The sequence below is a fragment of the Truncatella angustata genome (genome assembly GCF_020726525.1).
Source record: "Truncatella angustata strain MPI-SDFR-AT-0073 chromosome Unknown BKA67scaffold_3, whole genome shotgun sequence".
NCBI lineage: Eukaryota > Fungi > Ascomycota > Sordariomycetes > Amphisphaeriales > Sporocadaceae > Truncatella > Truncatella angustata.
In genome coordinates this window covers 25482-40560 of record NW_025763383.1, presented here as the reverse complement: position 1 = coordinate 40560, position 15079 = coordinate 25482, and the positions used below count along the sequence as shown (strand labels likewise).

The 15079-nt window shown below is 50.3% G+C and overlaps 3 protein-coding genes across 3 annotated transcripts; 1 reads left to right on the top strand and 2 right to left on the bottom strand.

The window, feature by feature from the left end:
* Nucleotides 1–1881: 1881 nt before the first annotated feature.
* Nucleotides 1882–3519, bottom strand: BKA67DRAFT_559016 (Homeodomain-like protein). Its single transcript, XM_046102361.1, has one exon. The coding sequence runs from the start codon at nt 3055–3057 to the stop codon at nt 2170–2172; it is 888 nt and encodes a 295-aa protein (XP_045959205.1). The 5' UTR covers nt 3058–3519; the 3' UTR covers nt 1882–2169.
* Nucleotides 3520–5827: 2308 nt separating this feature from the next.
* Nucleotides 5828–6147, top strand: BKA67DRAFT_559012 (uncharacterized protein). The gene has a single exon (XM_046102360.1). The coding sequence runs from the start codon at nt 5865–5867 to the stop codon at nt 6114–6116; it is 252 nt and encodes an 83-aa protein (XP_045959204.1). The 5' UTR covers nt 5828–5864; the 3' UTR covers nt 6117–6147.
* Nucleotides 6148–9641: 3494 nt separating this feature from the next.
* Nucleotides 9642–15000, bottom strand: BKA67DRAFT_221694 (glycosyl transferase family 41-domain-containing protein). Its single transcript, XM_046095568.1, has 4 exons — nt 13148–15000; nt 11131–13086; nt 10437–11046; nt 9642–10373 (listed from the first exon to the last, which is right to left on the bottom strand). The coding sequence occupies exons 1-4, from the start codon at nt 14794–14796 to the stop codon at nt 9729–9731; spliced, it is 4860 nt and encodes a 1619-aa protein (XP_045959203.1). The 5' UTR covers nt 14797–15000; the 3' UTR covers nt 9642–9728.
* Between the last annotated feature and the right edge of the window lie 79 nt (nt 15001–15079).

The window sequence follows — 15079 nt, the reverse complement described above, 5'->3', positions numbered from 1 at the left end:
TGCAAAACAATCCTTGCCCACGATGCGCTACCAAAATATCTTGGCAACAACCACTAACGATTCAACGAATGAGACTGATCGTGCCCAAAACACCCTGTCCAGGAATGGTCGACAACTAGACCCATAGAGCTGACATCCGTGGTGGAAACAATCAAGTTGCTTTTCGGGTTCATGACTCAAGGAACGGCCTAGCAGTACTCCATTACTTGTTAATTCAAATTTCCTAGGACACATCATGGATTTTGGCAAGTATCCCGAGGGGAGCTTCAGGGTCATTGTTGTTGTTCCTTCACAATGCCATGTTGTAAATAAGGCGAATGAGTGGGACGGTGATGCTAGTGATCCGCGATCCCCTTCCAGCGGGTTGAGGTTGATGTCGATCTCAAAGACCAAGGTCCCAGCGGGATCATCGTGCAGCATACCCATGACGAAGAAAACACTGAATCAAATTAAAAAAAAAAATTTTAAAAAAAAATTCATAAAACGTCTAGCGACGCCTTACTATATCATTTTGTTTTACGGGCATTGTTCTACACAGATGCGTGAATCTCTCCCCGAAATGTGGCTTAAATCTTGTCTTTTCTTTCCCCGACCGCAATTTCAATAACACATTGCGGCCGGGAGAGCTTGTTTTCCGCAACGTATGTATGTGCGTGTGTATGTGCGACGGTACTTATTACTGAAGGACGAGGCACCCCGGCTCAGGGAGATCGCCCAGATTTGCGAATGGATGTTGATCCGTCGTGCCGGTCCCGTATGGGGGCTCGTGCTGCCCAAGAATTCAACGTCTCTTTCCCATATGCTTATACCCTGTCGTTGATCCTCTCCCAACGGTCCTAGCATCTTTGCACGAACAGCAGCCCTCCCCATTAGGGACCCCATATAAAGTAGGCACTTGGGGATCCCTGTCGGAATCGGGGCTTTTGATTTGGAATTCAATCTCAGGTCGCCGAACTATGGGAGATCTACCTGCAGATCTTGCTGTGCCGTACTATTGTTTCTGAGATATGATCCCAGCTAGACTAGGATCGATCTTCACAGCACTCTATCTATCTCATCAAATAAACATGGGAACGACTTCGATGCACGCATGCACCACCAGTCAAGCACTGAGTAAAAGTTCATGCACGTTCCTCTGCTGTTTCGCACCTAACTGACAGATTTTAAATTCAACACGGGTGGCTCGCTCCCTAATCTAGGTCGGATCTGAAGGTGACCCGAACTCTGTTTTGATCGTCCAACGTTTCTGAGCCAGGCATCTGACGAAACTAGTTCGGAATCTGACACGAAAACATCTGGGCCCAGGAACAGAGAGACATCGGCTCAGCTTGGCGAGAGCTGGTCCTGGAGACCGCCCGGCCGTTAAAGTGCAGCGTTGAACCACCTCATTAGTCTGATGATTGGTCTGCGGAGTGGCAGAGCCTGAGCGCAACGCTCATTAATGTCCTCAACGATCCTTTCTGCCAACCAGGATGCAAAGACATGCATCTGCAACGTACGCTAGTCGTCATACTGTGGTTCTCAGCGCACGCAGTCCGACCGGTCTGTGACGCCGTTCCTCGTGCAGCCTCCACTTGGTGTCTCTTCCATCAAAGTTCGATCCTGGTTGGTACTGCCAAAGGCCTGAACTTTTGGCAGACAAATAATTATGTAGAACGGCGCTGATAGCGCCCTGCAATGGGTCTGTCAAGGTTAGCCAGACCCGCGCTGTTCTGCCATGTGCATACTAGACCTTTGCCTGGACCGTAAGACTAATCAACAGGGTTATCTTCGCAAGAGGGATGAGAAAAATGAGAAGACACTTGGCCGTCCTTCGAGGAAATACTTGTATTGGGCCAAACAAAAAATATCAAAGATTCGTAGTAGCAGTAGTGGTGGTGGTAGTAATTGTGTAGTAGTAGTGCAATTCATGATAGTTTGTGGTATCATAGTGTGTCAGCGCGAACATGGCGCAATCTAAAGTACAGCGATGGACTTTTGGGTATGCCAAATATTAATTACAATAATCATCATGATCCTCGTCATTCGGTTCAATTACCACTCTCCAAACTGCCTGGAGGCATGCCCATCCGCGCTCCCGCCGTAGTCAATGTACCTAGCCGCTAATAAAGCAATGCTGTGATGAAGCAAACCCATGACGCCGTTGAAATAAAATAGAAATGCATTCCACTAGTGTAACAAGTTGTTCAATCTCATCCTCGGATCAACGGGTGGTGGTGAATCCGCCCTTGGTGGACTCCGAGGTGTCGAACGGTATATTCTCGGTACGGGTATTATCACCGGCGAGCTGGGCGCTGTAGGCAGCTGTGATCTGCCATCCAAAGCATCCCGGATAGATGGTAGTTGTTGCTGTTGTTTCGAACTTGTGTCGTAGTAGTAGTTCTGGGGAGAAGGTGCGCTGTCTCCAAACCTTAGTGGTGGAAGGCTTGTGGTGTAGCTGGGCGACTCCGGAGGGTATCCCGTAGGAGACTCCGAGTAGTATGAGCCTGCATCCGATACCAGGGAAGGTGCGCCGTCGTTGATAGATTCAACAGTAGGCGATATCGACGTGTTCGATCCTGTACTCCAAGAAGAATATTGATGATGACTGGACGAGCCCGAAGGTGACGGCAGGGCGTATTGTTGTGTCTGCGTGTAGGGAACAGTGGACAGTGATGACAAGTGAAGTCGAGGGGTGTGTGAGTATCGGTAGAGATCATTGTTGTCGTCGTATGGCTGTCTCTTACGTGCCACCCGCTTACGCCTGTTCATGCTTCCATTCCACCAGTTCTTAACGGCATTGTCACTCCGGTTATGCAGACGGCGAGCAATCTCAGCCCAGCGCTTGCCAATCTGATGTACTAGCCTTTCAATCTCCTCACCCTCTTCTGGTGTGATAGGCTCATGATTGAGGGTTGGCTTGAGGTTTTGGTGGAATCGCTCTCTGCATTGTTTCGGCGTCCTCGTTCCAAGCATGGAGGATATTTTTACCCAGTTGAGAGCGCCTTGCTCCTCAACTAGCTGCATGAGTAAGTTGTCCTCTTGCTGGGACCACGGTCCTCTTCTCTGGTCTGCCATGGTATCGAAGGTGAGGACCTAGAGCTTGTTGGTTTCACGTGAAAGATGATGACTTTCACGGTCTGATTTGTGGCAAAGATATGATGGTTTTGTGTTTGTGGGCAGCGGCTGAGCTAATAAACGTTCTCACGTTGACCTCGTGGCGTGGCCTGTCTAATCTTGCTCAAAAGTAGGTGATATACCGACTTAAGGTTTGTCGATGCTATGATTGAGCGGCACGACAGTCGACTCTGAGAATAATGACGAACTAATGCTCGACCAGGACTGTGATGAGAATGAAGGGTATGCCTCAAGTCAAACCCGATCGGCAGATGGGGACGATATATAGAGTAGTAACAAGTGGACTAGGCGATCTATCGACGGGGCTGAAGACGTGGGTGTTTGGCATCACTAACGGGGTACTATGTAACTGGGTTCGATGGGTACTTCGCAAGTGCAGGGAGGTTACCAGCGAAAAAAAAAGTAAAGTTCGGCAGTGGACGGGAACTGGCACGGTACTGGATTGCAGAGATGTACTCCCACTACTAAAAGCTACCATGCTTGGTTGAGACCAGGGAGTCTGGAGTCTACTCCAAGGGTGACCCAGCGGCAGGCGGAGACCAGGCGGCGGACACTGGGCCAAGTTGCAGATCAACTCAGGGTGAGTGAGTACAAAGTACTTATAGTGTTCTCAGTAATATGTAGTATCCGTAGGGGTTCCCGGACGACCTGGTGGACGACGCAGAGCATGCAGACTCGAAACAACGGCGAACCGTAGCTATGTACATGGTCTGCCTCTCAGCCAGAGCTGGGATTTGAGCGCGCCTCTTTTTGCGCCCAGACATGCCAAGGACAACTGCCAGCGTCAATGCCAAAATGTCCAGACATGGAGATGAAAGGGACAGGGTTCATGGCGTGAAATACGAAAAGGAGCATAGGCGAGTACTCTATACGTACGTACGTACTCGAAACAATGCCAGTAGTTTGGTATTGCGGAGAGGGTGTGTAGGGATTTGCAGCTGGAACCAGGGGTGTGCGCTTGTGGACATAGTGGCGAGCCAAAGGTGTAAAATTTCAGTATCCAACTCCAAATGAGTAGCAGCCTCTTGCTCCGGGCAGTGGATAACCACGAGGCAGCTAGCGTCTACTGACTGATCTGGTCTTTGCGTAGCATCGAGGCCTTCATCTGGCACACGCGCTCTGAGGGCACATCTTTGGCTGTGGCGTGCGTCCACGAAAGGCTATTCCAGTCTGACAGGAATGGGCGACCCAAACAGGATAGCACTAGAGAGACGGCGTATTCAGCGGAGGGATACTACGGTCTAAGCACGAAAGACTGAGCAGGTACTCTGCGAGGTAGATCAAGTAGTGGGATACAGGTCGGTACTATGTAAAATATCAATGGGGTCCAGATCAGTGGGGAAAACGGTAGCCGCCAAAGGTGTGCAGCTTTTCCCCTAAGCTCCAAGCATCAAGGTTCAGTCTCAAGCTCAAGCTCAAGCTCAAGCTCAAGCTCGGAGCGTGGACGACGCTGTCGTGCTGTTAGGCTGAGACTAACTTGTTCAACAGATTCCATGACGGACACTGTACGCTGGTGTGCATCGTACTGACGTTGGAAAGAAAGCGAAGTTGCCCCTAAAATACGTGTACTTGGTATAATCTATCAAGCTACGCGGATTCTCGGCAAGCCGCCAGCTTTCCCCCAAGTACATACAGGCTGGATGGGGATGATCTTGACATCAGCTGCAATCCGGAAATGCCCCATGCAAACCTTGTTCATTCTTTTTCTTGACGGAAAATTGGGGAGCATTGAGTATTATCATCATTGATTACCCACCAATTCGGTTTCAAGAGTGCTGTTGTCGATCCCTACTGTAGCTACAGTATGGATTCTCACAAACTCGTCGTACTTTTAGAAGTGTGGCCATGGTCATGATGAACCTCCAGGGCAAAGGCCAGGGGTTAGCGGGTGTGATTGTTTCCGGACAGATCTGACAGGGCCATATCCTTGGAAATCTTTTGATACAGTACTTGGATGCCACGCTTTCCATCGGGCCCGCTCTACCACTTTTGTTTATTGTTCGCACTCGAAATTCAGGACAGCACAGTATGCCGCCGCGCTACCCAGCACAGTTTTTCTGAAACACTTCTTCTGCAAGACCTCTCTTCTAATGTGTCTGCTGTCAGAGTGAGGTATGTAGTTAGCGTCCAAAACATACCTTAAGCACCCATCGCTGTTTTGTAAGTGTGTTATTTAAATGTCTCAGTGCCACAGCACAGTTCTCTACCTGCTGTAGGTACTACATTACCCTTGGTATAGGATATTCTTTCCCTTGCCTCGTGGAGACCATTGGAGACTGCACTTTCCTGCCAAACATGATATACCACGTGAGCTGCGGGCGGAGACACCGAGCTGCACGTATATCCTTGGCGATTATCCTTCATTTTTCGACAGAACATGGATGTTTGCTCGGCATCGTAGCTCATCTGCATCGCGAGTTTCTTTTTCTACTAGACCAGAGCACGATACGTTCTATTCCGCTCGTCTCCGGACTGGAGCCTCATCTCATCAACGACATTCAGTTGCATCAACCAGCATAGGCGATGAGCCATGTAGAGAGGGGCAGTCAGGTCCAGCTCCTAGCTCTAGGGTTTGAAGCAGAATAGGCTTCTTCCGCGGCCAGGACTGGGATAACCTTGGAAAGCACACATCAGCTCTGTGGGCCAGTAAGTTGACGAGGTGGCCTGAATCAGGTCTAGAGTCTCCGCCATGAATGGCCCTTGCTCGGTATCCTTGCACTGATTTGCATGACCGGCTATCAAGCATAATGTCCCTGTCTGCTTCGGGCGATCCTCGCGGGTGGCTTTCCACCGACCCATTCTGCTGGGTTTTGATTGTCCATCCCAGCCGTACGAAAGGTCAGGCGGATTTAGATCCCCGGACAATGGCAAAGAACTCACAAGCTATCATTGTGACTATTTGCATCATTAATACTGGTGAGATCCCATGTCCATGCCCATGCCCAGTCTCTGGAACCCGGATCCCAGTTTCTAAAGAGCAACTATACGAACCTACTTGATGTTGCTTCTACATCACAACCGAAATGACGACTCGTACTTTCATTTGTCAAGGCTACCCTGATCGTGCATCCGTATGCTGCAATGCTGGAATTGTTATCTGTCATGGCGATTATAGGGGATGAACAAGACGGCGTCAGCTTGGTTCCAAGGCTACTCGGCATATCTTTAACAACACAGTAAAGAATCCTACCAACTATCGTAGATAATTCGTTTGACAGAATACCGGGCGACGCTCGTCACTGCAATCACTACCATCTGCAAACAAGACTCACATTATCAGCAACATTCACCTTTCCCCCCCCCCCCCCCCTCATACTCCCTTTCTTCTAACTTCTTCTATCCAAACTGTCATTGGCCATAGCCAAGACACCTGACCTTTCCCAACTGCTTTACAATTCTTGGCCGCAGCCCACCGATTAGCACAGGGCGAAATCCTCATTAATTGCAGGTGCATTTGTCGCAGAAAAAGAAAGCAGCGGACGAACTATCAAACCCTGGCAACCTGGCCGTCAATGCACCTGCATGTCATCGTTGCTTTTTTTCAGTCAGGGAAAGAAAAAATAACTTATTGGAAGCTTTCTAGAAGCACAAGTGACCCCTGGCTGGATTGCAGAAGTTTTCCATTATGTATGCAACATCTTGCTTGTCTGAAGCTGATCATCACAAAGGAGCTCCTGTAGGTTAGCCCCTTGCCTTTGACCCTGTGCTAAAAGTATCATGTGGGTGTTTGTGTGAGGCATTCCCAAGTTACATAGTGCTAATTAGTGAACACCCCTGATCCTCGAGACAGTGTTGTACGTAGTCATCCTTTCATTTCTAGAATTGTCGTTGATCTACTACAAGACCAGCACTACTACTACATACAGTAGATACTAAAAGACTCCACGAATATCACATTGGCCTGAGTCAATGTAGACAGAAAACCCGAATTATTTGTAGTCATGACGACACTTGAACCAATGGTTTGGGAACGGTTCGGGCGCTCCAGCAGAAACGAGGATGGCGTCGGCGACTAAAAAGACGTTTTGACCCAGATTAGAACCGTTGTCAGCATGGGAAGCTGAAGCTGGATCGACCACAATGGCGTGCCGATTGGCACTAGTTCTACCTCTAGCCCTGATTACTTCTGGGCTTGAGTTTGCATGGGCCGGCTGGCATCGTGCCACTCATAACATATGTTTCTAAGGTTAGTAAGTTAACCTAGAGTTCTGTCAAAACACGGGGAGTTTTGCGTGTAGCGAGCTCTCGGCTGGAAGTAGGAATAGGGAAGACCAAAAAAAAAAAGGAAGAAGAAAAAAAGAGAGGGAGAATTCCTCTCCCCCAAATTTTAACCAGGTTCAAACCTGTTTCGTTTCGCTGTGCGATCAAGCGGAAATCTACCGATTTTAGAAGAAAGTATTATAAGTTCACAACATATTGCGCTTATTGCTCATTAAACCATCTAGCCCTCCGTTGAGCTTCATCAAAGATGATGTGCAGAGAATATAACGACTATTTCTAAAGACTTCTTTCTCGGAATGCAGTCGCTGTAACAACGCGTCTCACGATATGCCAGACATAAGAAAGTATTTGAAATATATGTAGGTATGTAGCATAAGAGCGGAGCGTTACCAGATCAGCTCAACTCAGCTCAGCTCAGCTCAGCTAGGTTGGTGATCTTCCTTCCCGCCCCCCACTTCATCTCAACGTCTTCTTCAAATGGCAAAGTCAAGCGAATTTGCGCGCGCCTCTGCAAGTGCCACACTGCGCTGTGATGGAGTCCATGATGGAGTCTGTGATGGAGTCTGGGAATTAGGCCACCATTTCTCGGTCCCGAGAAACGCAGCAGGCATCTTGCGAACGCAGGGGGGCTTGTTCCGCGGCACCATGAAATAAATGACTTGTTGCGACACTCCCTGGAGAGAATGAACGAATTAACCTGGCAAATTTGCCGACGTTGACAGCCAGTCCAACAACGCTCGTCAGCAGCCGGCGTTCCCACATCCCAGCCCTCTGGTTCCCCAGCTGAATCGCGGCCTGGGCTCGCTTCAGGGGGGGGGGGATCTTAAGTTGGAAAATTGCAACGGCCGAAACCATTCTGTCGGGGCGGGCGCAGCACCTCTTCGATACTACTCAACAGTGACCCTGGCCATGCCTCGCAAGACCGCTCCCGCTCCTCTTGGACAAGGGCATTTGAGGTCCCTGCGACGCCCCATGGCAACACGCCACCCAATCGTTGTTGCTGACTGTGTCTTGAACCTTGCTCTTGCGCGTGCGGTGTTCCCTCCCACCTACTCCGTTCCGCAGTTCCCACCGCCGCAGTGTCCGCCCCGGGCAATGTCCTCGATGGACGCTTAATATAGTGATCTATATTGTTCAAGGGTTCACCCAAGATTTTTCGATCAGTAATCGGCCGCACGGAAACACACAAAAAACCATAAGGGTTTGTTCTGGGCCCTGGCTCACCAGGTCAGAATCACGGGCACTTCTACTCTTTGACTCATGTAGTGCATGTGACTTCTATCATCTAGTCGCTGTCTCGTACAATAATAATACCCAGGTCCAAATTCTGCATTAGAGCTCTACTGCGTCCATTCACCATGCCATTATTTCGGTTCTACTATGTATGTCTCCCAGCTTTTCAAGCATAGCGTATCTTACCATTTAGTATCGTGCTCATTGACCTTCAACTCCGTAATGTTCTACTCTACAAAGCTCACCTCTGGCCTTGTGATCCGAGATACAAGTACATTCCTTATGGGTACCTGGCCTATACATTGGCACATAGCCTTATACAATGCATTGCGCATTGTCGCAATCCTTCAGCTGAAGCTGGGCACCGTTCGTAGCTGATCAAGTATTGCGGTGCTGTTTGTTGGGAGACATGTGCTGAAGTCCTATTCGACAGGACAAAGGGCTAGCCCAAGATTTTGAGCGCTGCAATTTTGCCTGCTTGTGCAGCTCATTTGCCGGCGGTGCCGCCGTCATGCATGGCCTACACGTGGGTTCAACAGCTCATGCAGCCATCGGCCAAAGTGGCATTATTTCCAGTGAGGCTGCTTCGCTATAACGTGACAAAAGAATAAAAATAAGAATCATGGGGTTCTGACCGTACCCGAAACCCCAGTAAAGCTGTTCGATTCCATTAAAACACGAGCCATCTACCAGAATGGCTCTGGGTATATTTATGCCTTAGCCAGAACACCCGATCATCACAGACTGCCAACTCCTGGTCGAGCTGCATCCCAATACAAGCCGACTCCCATCCAAAACTTGTAACTAAACCCTTGCCAGCACTTGGTCCGAGCCGTCACATGATCTATAACCTTACCAATAAAAAAGAAAGAAAGAGAGAGAGAGAGAGAGAGAGAGAACCCCCCCCCCCAAAAAAAACCCGAACCGTGTCGGACGCCCAATGCTACGATGTTGGTAATTCCAACAACCTGTGATGGAGTCATCTAAAAATGCCCATGCAAATAGTAACCTAGCGTAAAGGCTGCTATACCCATTTCCCAACCACGATCAAAAATAATATCGTTACTCAAATTCGAACGCCCGAACGCCTTTGCTTGCTTTGCCTGTGCCTCCCTCACACGAAACATCAAGTTGCGCTTCCCGAAAATACCAACAGCTCAAAGGGCCGCTAGGTGTATATCCCCTCCTTCGCCGGAGACCCAACGACGCCAGGCCTCTTCGTAGGCGTCCTCCAAGTCACGCACCCATCTTCGTGTATCAAATAGTGCACAGGTCCATTTCGCATCAAACAAGACTTTGCGCAACTCAGCAAGTCTACCTCGACCCTCCCCGTATCGAGGGTTGGTCATCTTGTAACTCAAGCCGCTAGCCAGTTTCGTAGCTAGAACTTCGTAATCGTCTTCGTCCTTGGCTATAAGGTCCCCTGCTGCCCTTAAACCATCAACATTCTTGGGAAGAGCGCCTTTCAAAATAGACGCTGCCATTCGTGAACACATCTTGTATGGGTATCTCGGCAAAGTCAGCAACGGGGTGCTCGACCATAAACAATCAGCCGCCGTTGTGTGTGCATTGCATTCCGGCGTATCCAAGAATAAGTCGCAGACCCGAGCCCTGGCGATATGTTGTTGTTTAGGAGCTACATCCGTGAAAATGATTCGCGAAGCGACCTCATCGCTAGCCCATAGCTTGGCAGTCCTTCGAAGATTGCTCTCGCCAAGTTCCGGAAATCGAAGGAGCCAGAGTACTGCCTTGGGAACGTTGGAAAGAATTCGTAGCCATGATCTAAATGTTGACGGGTCGATCTGTCGTTACGATATGGTTAGTATGGGACATCTTCGGCATCAAAGGGTTCAGGATGAAATTACCTTGTAAAGCTGATTGAAGTTGCCCAGAATAATAGTGTCATTGGGAAGATTAGGGAACAATTCCTTCCGCATCTTCCACCTGCGTGCTTGTTCGTCTTCCCAACTAACGTCTCTTTCCTCTGATCCGCTGGATTGCGCGTGGTCGCAGCAGAAAAATGTCTCTCGACAGAAAATAATGTTCTCGGAGTACATCCAGTCCTCTTCATCCGCCGAATCTTCGTCACGGAATACATCCTCGAGACTAATGTTGTTTCTGACAGGTCGTAAAGTTGAGAGTGGGACAGCTGTTTGGTCTGCCAGTAAGTAGTCGCACCACTCAGCACCAAGCGTGCCTGCAAAACCCATGAAGGACATCTGGATGGGCGCCGGTCGTGCAGCAAAGATCTCATTGCGAGCACCGCGCGTATAACCGTTGAGGTTGACCAGGATGTGAATTTCATCTTGCACAATCTGACCCACCAACCGTTCTGTAGACCAGTTGCTTGCATCATGAAATACAGGGGCTTCATGCTCAATCTGTTCTCGATGCGTGGACCTGTCACTAGCAGTTGTCGCGTAGCAGAATGCCTTCGCACGTGAGATATCATGCATACCGAAGACAGACTGCATTCTATAGATGTGCTGCTAATTAGCACCGATCTTACAGAGAAGAAGGAGGTAGATGACCAGAAAATTGAAAGAACATTAAACCTACAAGTGAGCTAATGGATGGTTGTTGAAATCCGAAGAGACGTAACCGATATTCAGGTGTGGCCGAGGGGGAGGGGGAGGTGGAAAGACTGTGTTTGGAAGCCAGGGAGATCGCAACGTGGAACAGGATATACGCAGGGCATTCCGTTGAGAAATCCTACGGATGTCTTTGGCCGATAGCGGACAGGTGAATGTGTGAAACGGGAGCACAGTCGGTGCTGATGGGACTGCAAGTGACGCTGGGAGTCGTGGCCTGTGATAGCCACTCTCCAGTATACGGCCGTTCACATACTTATCCAGATACCACAAACGTGTTGCGCTTTTGATGGAGCGCTCTATGAGTCGTAGAACCCGTGATCCCTCCCAAGGACGGCCCATCCAGCGGCGACCTTCCACCTCGAGATTGAGTCCCTGATCTGTGCGATGGGCGCCAGCAGCCTGCAGTTGTATGATTACACTTTCGAGTACGCCATTTCCTAGAACGCCGGTTCCCCAGTGTGAGGAGTCTGCCAGCTGCTTAGCGACAATCTCAGCCACTCGACTGATGAGACCAGAGCTCTTGCCGCGGTTTCTGGCGTCTTGAAGCATGCCATTCTCGTCGACGTGCCAACGATCGTACCTGAGTCCTGGTGATATGACACCACCACGATCCCGCCAATCGCACACTGAGTTCAATGCCGTAGACAAACCACAAACAGCTTCGGCGAAATGTGGGTTCGCCTGCACAGCCCGCTTGTAATACATGACGGCGTCATTGATCCGGCCGCGGTCCTTGACAGCATTGGCGAGATTTGTTAGTGCAATATCAAATGTGCCATCGCATGCAACAGCTTGTTCATACATTGAAATAGCAAGATCAAGCTGACCGACATCCTTTAGCAAGCTGCCAAGGTTAGTATGGAGATGCACATGTTTGGGATCAAGGCCTAGACCATATTTGTAGTATGCCAGTGCTAGGTCTAGGCCACTCCCTGGGACTATTCCGGGGATGAAGTGATTCGTTGAGCTTTCTGCCGCCGGTTGGGGTTGTGTGACACTTGACTGCTGAACGCTCGCGAGGAGTATGCCGACGTTATTGGCGGTCGAGGGGCTCTCCGACAAGGAGAGGGAGAGATAGTAAAGGGCTAAGATATCGCCAACACCGGAATTTTGCCTGAAAAGGTTTCGATTAGTCGCACTATGAGACATCCCATCCTGAAAGATCTTGGCGAGTGAAAGCAGAGCATTGCTTGTGGTGGATATGGCAGACTTTCTTGAAATCCCTCTCGGCACAAACCGAAGACCAGGGAGTTCGCCATGATTAGTGAAAACCAATTTTGCAGTGTGCCTGGCTTTTTCTGGTGGGAGTAACAACGGTCCAGAAGTGCCCATCCAAGATTCCTGACCAGCAATTCTGTAGGGAGTAGGCGGCGACAGGACATATTGAACTCTGTCGATCAAAGATCGTATGCACTTGACCCCTCTGCCCGCACTGATCAAAACAGCCTCCTCGAAGGCCTCTGATGCTTGGTCGATCTCTTTCAGTGCATACAGCATGTTACCTTTGGCATGGACCAAAGCAATCATCCGTCCATTCTCGTTGCCAGCAATTTGGTAACCACTGGAGCCATATCCAGGCAGAAGCAACCTCCCCGAGGCACTTTCATCGAAAAAGCCTTGATCCACAGCCAGCTCTCGATCCGACCGTGAAGAGTACTCTCCGAATGCTTCCCTGCCCAGAAATTGCGAATGCTCATCCGTGCTGTGGGCCTCGCGCAGACGTAGTGCACGTTGCACAGAATCGATGATTCGGACAGCGTCTTGGCTACGCTGAGCAGAGCAAAGAAGGCCGACCAGATGTTCAACGGCATCCAGATAGCTCGGTTTCTGCTTTACAGCCTCGAGCCAATGTACTTCTGCCTCACTATTGCGCTGTAGACAATAAAGCGTGGCACCCTTATTGCACAACGCTTCGACATGGCTGTGCAAAATGTTAGTTAGAACGTCCGCCGCGGTCGGTCGGCAATTACACGAGTACTTACGTATTATCGATGACCAGGATCCGTTTAAACCACTCCAGAGCTTCTTCATACTTTTCGAGGCCGTAGTATAAACAGCCGCCCAGGAGCATACCGTCAACCCACTTCCAGTCACTTTGTTCACACAAATGATGCAGCACATCGGCAGCTGACTTGGCGTTTTGGACAGGTGAAGTCACTACCACCGGGCGGGGCACATCGTGTGCATGGTAGCGTGAGCTCTCAGTCCAAAGATGGAGGTATGCCGAGTTGGCCCCATCAATGCCTCTTTGTATTTGTCTGCCAACAGGTGAAGACACGGTTATATTTGAGTGTTCAGCCAGATACGAAACTGAAGATCCCGAGGGGTTGGCATAACCGACAGACTGGCGACGTCCAAAACCAAAGGTCGCCGTTGCAGGCGGATTTGGGACCTTGGGATAGATGACCATCTTGGAAGACGTCTTGGAACCGCTGGACAAGCGGCCTGCTGCTGATTTCTTGCTCGAGTGCAAGAAGGCAAGCAGATCCACATATGTGCGATGGGCGTTCGCCAAAGCCTTCTCCCGGAACCTGGCGGGGGACGATGTGTCCGACAGGTGTGCTCCGCTGTGGCTATAGCCGCCCGTGTCCAGACTCAATGATTCGAGTCTTTGTGCTGAGCCTTGTAGATTTCCAGGCCGAACATCACTTCCAAAGGGCAGTGTCCAAGGCGCTTGATTGTGCAATGCTTGCCCATTCGAAGGCTGAAAGGAAGCAAAGCCGAAGGCAGTAGGCTCCAGCCTGTTTGATTGCATGTCTGGCCATGCCGGTGGAGGTGCAAGTCCGCCGTTGTTGAAAATGGTTGGGCCTGGCGACTGCTGGTAAGTTGGTTGATTGACTGTCGGGACACGGAAACTGGTGTTGTATGGGTAGTAAGCAGTCGAAGGTGCGTTCGGCGCGCAGTCTAGGGCCATGCCAGGCCGGGGCCCACGCTCGATACCTTGGTGCCAACCTGCGTTCTGGGAAAACATAGCCATATCGGAGGTATTGAAACCTCTGGGCTCGGATTGATCCACTGTCGATGGCATACGCGGGGCCCAGCTGGATTGTGCGTATCCAGCATACTCGTAATTCGTTGCCGCAGCTGGGGTGGACGAAAGGCTGGCAGCACCAGAGAGGATCATATGCTTCAAGGGCGGTGGTCCGGAGGCGAACTGCGAGTGTGTCCCGTCATACGCAGCATCTATAATACCATTGGGCGTCTTCCGCCTAAGATAATTCTCCTTCTGGCCATGGCCTTGTGACAGGTGAGCTGAATACGGCGGCTGGGACGCGCGGATGGGAAAGGCGCGATGGGGTGAGAGAAGGACATGCTTCGGAGCACGTAGATCATGATAAGGGAAGGACTGCTGTTGTTGCTGTCGCTGTCGATGGTGGTGCTGGTACTGGTTCTGGGTTTGGTACTGGTACTGCTGGTGCTCTTGTTGTTGCTGTTGCTGTTGCTGTTGCTGTTGTTGTTGTTGTTGCTGTTGTTGTTGCTGTTGTTGTTGTTGCTGTTGTTGTTGCTGTTGTTGTTGCTGTTGTTGTTGTTGTTGATGTTGTTGTTGATGTTGTCGTTGTTGGAAGGAATGGTTCGTGTCGTAGGATGAGGGCGACTGCACCATCTGGTGCGGTTGCACTAGAGGCAGCATCGGTGCGGAAGACAGTTGAAAGGAGCGTTTGGTTTTCGTCTTTTCATCATAGGCTGCTGGCAGGAGCACGGCAGGAGGAGGACTGGCCAGGATGCATTGGAGAGCCAGCAATGTCGGTGGCCGGACGGGCCAGGTGGCGAGGCCTCGCTGGCTTTATTTCTGCCGTCTTCTGCCCGAGGGTTGTCCCTGCCCTCCGCTGTGCCTAGCGATGAGCAAGGCTGCTGGAGGTACGTACGGAGGGGTCCAGGGACAACGGGCAATGACGAGAGCAAGCTGGTGGTGA